The 6992-nt window shown below is 34.1% G+C and overlaps 1 protein-coding gene across 1 annotated transcript; it reads right to left on the bottom strand.

Annotated features, from left to right (window-relative positions):
• Nucleotides 1-1718: 1718 nt before the first annotated feature.
• Nucleotides 1719-5272, bottom strand: LOC133289267 (polyadenylate-binding protein 2-like). Its single transcript, XM_061487164.1, has 9 exons — nucleotides 5014-5272; nucleotides 4797-4915; nucleotides 4059-4703; nucleotides 3892-3969; nucleotides 3718-3807; nucleotides 2788-2922; nucleotides 2352-2504; nucleotides 2054-2245; nucleotides 1719-1946 (listed from the first exon to the last, which is right to left on the bottom strand). The coding sequence occupies exons 1-9, from the start codon at nucleotides 5270-5272 to the stop codon at nucleotides 1719-1721; spliced, it is 1899 nt and encodes a 632-aa protein (XP_061343148.1).
• Between the last annotated feature and the right edge of the window lie 1720 nt (nucleotides 5273-6992).

The raw sequence follows: 6992 nt of genomic DNA, 5'->3' as shown, positions 1-6992 counted from the left end.
ATTGTTAATTATTTGTTTCTTTGTTATTCGTGCCAAAACGATTTGTCTCTCAAAGAGGCCAAAGAAGTCTTGTATTGGGTAATATTTTGGGAAAGACCTCGGGAATACTTGCGCAGGCCATCATGTTTGATATGATCAGAGGTGTAAACAACTGCCATAGGGTTCTGGTAGTTGAACTTCTGTATGCCCTTTAAACAAATGTAATTCCAAATCGATCAAATCCCCAATTCTTTCACCTGCTGCAGAAAAATACAGGTACCACAAATACAAAACCAAAAAACTCACTCATGAGTGCTTTTGCCCACCCCAAAATAAATGGAAAAAAATATGTAGGATTTTTCCGCAAACATCTATTTCATGCATCAAGTCGATGATATATATCATACGAGAAACCAGTTCCAACAATTTTCAGCTTTGCATTTTGAGTTTGACAGCTACAATGACAAGTGACAATGATAGAGAATTTTGTGAAATTTTAAATAATAAGAACATTTTATGCATTTAAGGATTAAGTGATAGAGAATATAATTATAATTGGTCTAACTAATAAATTGTAAACTATAAGAAGTTAAGTGATATATATATTATAGGTTTAATGTTTTTGGTAATTTATTTTCTATCACACTCCATTCTCCTTGGAACTTCGCTAAAAATATGACAAAAAGCCCCTGGCTTCTGCAATTGATGAGGACCACAGATTCAGCACTCTGTTGGACCTGAGATAAAATAACTCCACTTGTGGTTGATCTCATGCTTTGTAATTTACTCTTGCCCAAACCAATTTCTGGGATCACACGTTGAAAAATGAAAATTATACTTTTCTTTTTTTATATCAATGTCATCATTGAAGCAAGTGATGATTGATTCTTAGCAATTGCCGTCTGAAAGCAAATTATAATTATTTCCACAGCGCGTGATGTACATTTTTCACATAACCAGACGGAGGTTTCATTCCTTTTTTTTTTTTGGGTAATCGAGGTTTCATTCCTTTTCATTATAAAATCTATTTTCAAACCAAAGCTTAGTTCAAGCTCTTCATTTTCTCTCTCGATAAACTAGTTCAAGCTCTTCAAAATGGAAGTTAATTCTCTCATGATAGTCATATGGATTTACTCTCAATACTCCCTTGATTCTATTTTCTACGTCTTCAATTTTATTTAATATTTTGAATTTTAAATTTATATAATTTAAAATAAAAACTAAGTTATAAAAAACACACGAACTCACCTCATTAAAGATGAAAGTTACCATTGTACCAAAAAAGAAAGAAAAAAGTTACCAAGAAAATGAGTGTAAACGCAATTAGATAGTCCATATATTTCTGAGTATAGTGTGTACAGAACCTCACAGATGCAAAGGTGAGAAAAGAAAGAAAGAAAGCTGTGAGGCTCTGCCAAAAAGGGAAAAAGACCTCTCTCCTTTATTGATTTTGGTTTTGATTTCCCCTTCTTTTTTTTTTGTTAATTTTTGATACGGTAAACAAATGAAACATGTGAAACCGAAACACAGTAAACAGCTAAATTCTACTCTAAAAAAAAGAAGTTGGTTTGGACAAAATAGGACGGTCACATCAAACAACCGTTGTATTGAAGATGAAACAAAGCAAACTGCAAATCAATAAGCTAATCCTAGGAGTGTTGCTAATCCTGCAAGTAGCAGGAAACACAACTTTAAAAGTTCAAAAAACATGTGTATTCCAGTAAACTCTCATACAGAATCTAAGAGTCATCATCCAGAAAGAGTGAAACCAGTTGTTCGTTTGATAGCTCCCGTTCATGATTTCTCAACACATACATGGCCTCAGCAACTTTTGTTTTGAGATCATCTGCTGACTCAATCAGATGTATTACCTCATTGTGGTCCATCTCCAAAAGCATACCTGTAACCTTTGGTGCTGATTCATGCTCCAGTTCATCTACTAGCGGGTATAAAACTTCTCCAAGGATCTATAAAACCATGCACCAAAGAGTGAGTATGACAATTTCCCAGTGCACATGAAACAATCAATACTCAACCCAAATGTGTTGAAACAATAGCAGGAAACAGGTCTTACAATCCTCCGTATTTCAGGACGAGTATTTTCAAGGTACACGTCGAAGGGGATGATCGGCTGTTCCGCGTCATTCTCGATGGGCTGACTACTCACGTCATAAGTTGATGTAAGTCTTCCAGCTAACGGTGGAAGTCGAGTATCTATCAGGTTGCGACCAGGAGGGTAACGATAGTCACGTCCCATTGGAGCAATCTGAAAAACACAACAAAAGTATCTCATCAACATCAGGCACAAAGAATGACAAAGACAGTGGTTAAAGAAGGAAAATAAAACAAAAATCACAGTTGCATGAGCAGACCGGTTGCATCCATGGTAACGGCCGCGGGAATTGTTGCATGGCTGGGCGCTGACCTAGTTGACCCGGCGGAACTATTGGAGGAAAGAAGTTTGGCAATGGAGGAACACGTGGTCCCATTCCAGGAACAAGTTGCCGCGGGTAACCAAATCCAGCCTGTATTTATTATAGGAGATTACTTAATCTCAATGTCCATTCCCAGAAGACAGCTTTGAAGAGTATATATATTGCAAGTTTGCAACACAGACGAGTAATAGATGTGGAAAGTACAACAGAGTGAAAATTTAAAAGAAACTGAGATGTGGAAAGTATTAACGAGCTAATATAAAAGTTGACACTCACATTTTATCCACAAAAACATGGAGATCTTCTAATAACAACATGATATCACCAAAACTGAATTAATTGAAAACAAGGTCAATTACTTCTTTGTAATTACTTGATCTATGAAGGGGGGACGTGGCTGCCTGTACAATGATTGTGGGCCTAGTCCAGGAGCCCTGGGATGGTGCATTGACAAGCGATTTGCAACAGAAGGGGCCGTTGCAACGGGCCTGATCTGTGAAAATTGAGCCTGTAGAAATAGTTATGCAAAGTTGAAAAAATTAACAACTGCACATTAATGCTAGAATAAGTTAAGACTCTTCTCATTTATGGTAATCATTCATGTTAGAATATCTAGAAAAATATTATAATATTATTATTGTATCTTAGAATATTTTTAAATATCTTAATTCTTGGATGATTTCTTAAGAATGATTTCCATATTACATTCACATCATGATTTGTTTCCGAATTTAATTAGGATCATTGTTGTGTTAAACCATTCATATTGCTATAAATACATGAACCGGTGTGATTTTGTATTACTGACATAAATCCAACGATTCAACGATCCATTTACATGGGCATGTATTTGGACTTTGGAGGCAATCCTTGGGGTGCAATAAAGACATCAACAAAGTCCCGTGTGACATGGGTATTATAACATAAAACAAGTTATATCTACTTTTGGGATTGGTGAATTTGTTCTGCTAATTCTAAATTCTTCTTATCCTCTATCGTTTAGAAATTGTCAAATACCTGTATTTGCAGGATGTAATACTGTATTGTGCACTTCATATTGGCAATTCATAGGAATGAAATATTAAATGACATAATATTTGCTAATCCACAAACAATTAAAGGAGGATTTTTGCTACAAAATGAAATTTATTAAAATTTTTAGCTAAAAGCAGAGACAGACCTGGGAGTTCACAAAATAACCATTAATAATGGACGCAAAGGCAGGATTTATGTTACTAAAGGTGACTACAATGTAATTATAAAGCATATATTTAACTGCGGACCAATGGATGCATAGTATTACCTGTAACGTTACTCTTCCCTCTTCATTTCTCCGTGCAACAGTAAAATGGAGGGGTTTGCGAGCAAACATTTGACCATTCAGCGCATTAAGCTACAAGTACCAATAGATTTGTATATGAGCAATTAAGTTCCTTGTCACTTATTAAAGAATAGTTACTAACAATTTAATTCTTACAGCTCGTGTAGCTTCCTCAGGAGTTGAAAATGCAACAAATCCCCATCCTCTACTAAATCCTTGTATACTTCGCATAACCTGAAGTTAGGCAAAAAGACACACATTTTGTGAAGATGAATATTAAACCATTGCAGATATGAACAAAAAGAAGAACCATATTGGCACACCTTGCATGTGGTTATTATACCAAACTCAGAGAACAATTCTCTTAGTTTTTCATCAGTAACGCTATGATCCAAGTTCTCGACATACAAGTTTTCATCCTGATAGTTGCCAGCAGATCCCTTCGAACTCTCCCCATATCGTCCTTTCAGTTCAAGCAATCTTTCAGATTTTTTCAGGGCTTTTCCGACATACCATTTCTTACCATCAAATCTCTTTCCATTAAGTGCCTCCTGAGCTTTAGTAGCGGCATCTGCTCTTTCAAAACTGGCAAAACCGAAACACTTCGATGTACCATCTTCTTCTCTCATCACCACAGCACTAATAACGGTCCCATATTCTCCAAAAGTTTTCTGCAAGTCCTCATCCGTCGTGGACTCGGACAAGTTTTTCACATAGAGATTATTAAACTTTGCCCTCTCTCTGTCCTGCTTTCGTAGGAAACGACCTACGTAGACCTTTTTATCATTGATCAGCATTCTGTTTAACTTTTCGATTGCATTCTGTGCAGATTCTTCCTTCTCAAATTGCACAAAACCGTAGCCTTTAGACTCGCCAGAATCATCAGTCGCTACCTTGCAAGAAAGAATTTTTCCAAAAGACGAAAAAGTTTCATGCAAAGCTATGTCATCGATTTCCTTGGCCAAATTCTGCACCATGATCAATAGCATCAAGAAAGTTTATCGAACAGCCAGCTTATACAGAAAGAAAGATTCAAGAATTAGGCATATATAGGCACATACCTTAATGAAAATATTAGCAGCACTACTCCTTCGAGGATCAGGGCCCCGATTAGAAAGCATTATCCTAATGGGTTTGTTGTTCAGCGGAGTGAAATTTAGCTCATCGATAGCTTTTGCAGCTGCATAATAGTTATACTTTGTAATATTCAAGATTGAATTCTATCAATGCATTTGAATTTCAAGAATCGGCAAAGAAAGAAAGAAAAAGAAGACTAACCGTCTTGAGCGTGAGTGAAATTGACATAGCCGAAACCCCGGGATTCGTCAGTGATATAGTCCCTGCAGATACGAACAGATGCAACTTCACCGATCGGATTGAAGAGTTCGTAGAGATCATATTCGATGACGTTACGATCAAGATCCTCTATGTACAATGCGGTATGCATAAGCTGGTTCGGTGTTGGGTTCTGATTTTCAGTGTGAGCGGGAGTGGGAACCTCCGCATCGGCGTTGAGACTCTCATTAACTTGCACCATTGCTGTTTATCTTTCTGGTTTTCTGAATAAACCCGCCGGAGAAAGAATGTAGAGGGAAAATGTGAAAATCTGTTTTTCTGTTTCCAGTCTTTCTTTTGGGAGGGAAGATTGTTCAGCTGGCCGTTACAAATGGTCCCACCACTTATATATATATATAGTGAGAATCTCAATTTGGATAGGCAAACTCAAAATGAGTTCATGAGCAATGGGCATCAATAATTTTGTACTTTTCTATAATTTCTTTTATAATTTAAAGTCTTTTTAATAATTATTAATTATTTTTAGATTATATTGAGTGTGCAGTGATTGTGCATTATTTTTTTTTATTGCATATAATTTCTTTCGATTTTGTTTTGTTTTGTTTATTTAAGACTTGATGTGAGATTGTGAAGTGAAACCGAATTTTATTTGAGCACATAATTTCTATTTTAGAAAACAATATTTACCATTTATAATGAGAGAAAAAAATTATAAATCAGCATATCAACCAACTTCTTCCTCCTAAAAATACTCTATGTGTTCTTTTGATGTGTATTTTTAAGATACAAACACTTTTAATATATGCCTGTCAAATATTATATTTTTTATTTTTGCGGTAAGCTATTTTTTATTTTTTTATTTTTTTGGTAAATATTTTTTTATTTTATTTTATTAACAGGTACGAACATATTATAACGAATCATTATTTCTAAGTATAAATTTACTCTTTTTATGTTTTTAGTATATCAATTGTTTTATTTTTTGATATTTATTTTATTGAATATTAAGAGTATTATTAGAATAATGTTTTTGAAAAATAATTCTAAATTTTCATTATATTATTCTTAATAATATTTTTTATTATATAAAAAAGAATTGATTCTTCTATGATTTGAATACAACGGCCACTTTATCATTTAATACCTTGATAATACTTTATCATTTTATTTTCCAAAAAAAAAATATTTTATCACTATAAAGGGATAGAAGACTAATCCAATTGGTATAGCTCACTCGAGTGAAGTGGAAATAGAACCTAAAGTTGATTCCCATTAAATATATTTTTGGAGACCCTGACTTATATATAAAAACAAATAAATACAAGCATAATTGTTAGAGCAAAGAAAGATTTTATTTTATTTTATTATGAGTGTTTAATATTAAAAGGAATATTTTAATTTCACTTAAGTATGAATTTTATTTTATTTTTTGGTAACAAGAATTGGCTTAAAGTCAAACAACAAAGAAAAAGAAAATAAGAACATCTAAGAATATTAACTATTATATTTTTATCTACTGACGCAAGGTCTACAAGAAATAGAAAACTAAGGTGCGAAAGAGGAGAGCCAAAGAATTTGTACTCCTCCTGGGCAGATGGGGTTACATATATAAAAACGTAATAGTAAGATAATTAATGAAACCAGGGAGAAATTCCAATTATATATAAAGAGGAGAGATAAATATGAATTTTTTTAAAATTATCCCACACATGTCAATGTTTATGACTAATGAGTACATCTTCCTTTTTTTTTTGGTAAACAGAAGGCCTAAGCTAAAAGAACAACAAAGACAACCAAAATCAAAACTAAATCCTACACCTCACTTCCCTAGACCTACTAACACCAGTAAAGTCACCACGGAGAAGATGAAGAATGCCAGAAGGAGGATCCCTCCAAAACTGATAAGTAATGGAATCATCCGAATCCAGAATAAAATTTGCCAACCAATCAGCACAGACGTT

The sequence above is a fragment of the Gastrolobium bilobum genome, unplaced genomic scaffold (assembly GCF_033153095.1).
Source record: "Gastrolobium bilobum isolate Gb01-03AN ecotype WA unplaced genomic scaffold, APGP_CSIRO_Gbil_v1 utg9887, whole genome shotgun sequence".
Taxonomy (NCBI): domain Eukaryota; kingdom Viridiplantae; phylum Streptophyta; class Magnoliopsida; order Fabales; family Fabaceae; genus Gastrolobium; species Gastrolobium bilobum.
The sequence above is the reverse complement of the archived record's forward strand: the minus strand, read 5'-3'. Positions and strand labels throughout refer to the sequence as shown.

What these genes read in the sequence shown, in the direction of transcription:
- LOC133289267 (XM_061487164.1), bottom strand. Translation starts at nt 5,272, where the DNA reads ATGGTGCAAGTTAATGAGAGTCTCAACGCCGATGCGGAGGTTCCCACT. An exon ending in TTTCACTCACGCTCAAGACG is followed by an intron (nt 4,916 to 5,013) that starts GTTAGTCTTCTT and finishes ACTATTATGCAG; the next exon opens with CTGCAAAAGCTATCGATGAG. An exon ending in CGTTACCATGGATGCAACCG is followed by an intron (nt 2,246 to 2,351) that starts GTCTGCTCATGC and finishes TGTGTTTTTCAG; the next exon opens with ATTGCTCCAATGGGACGTGA.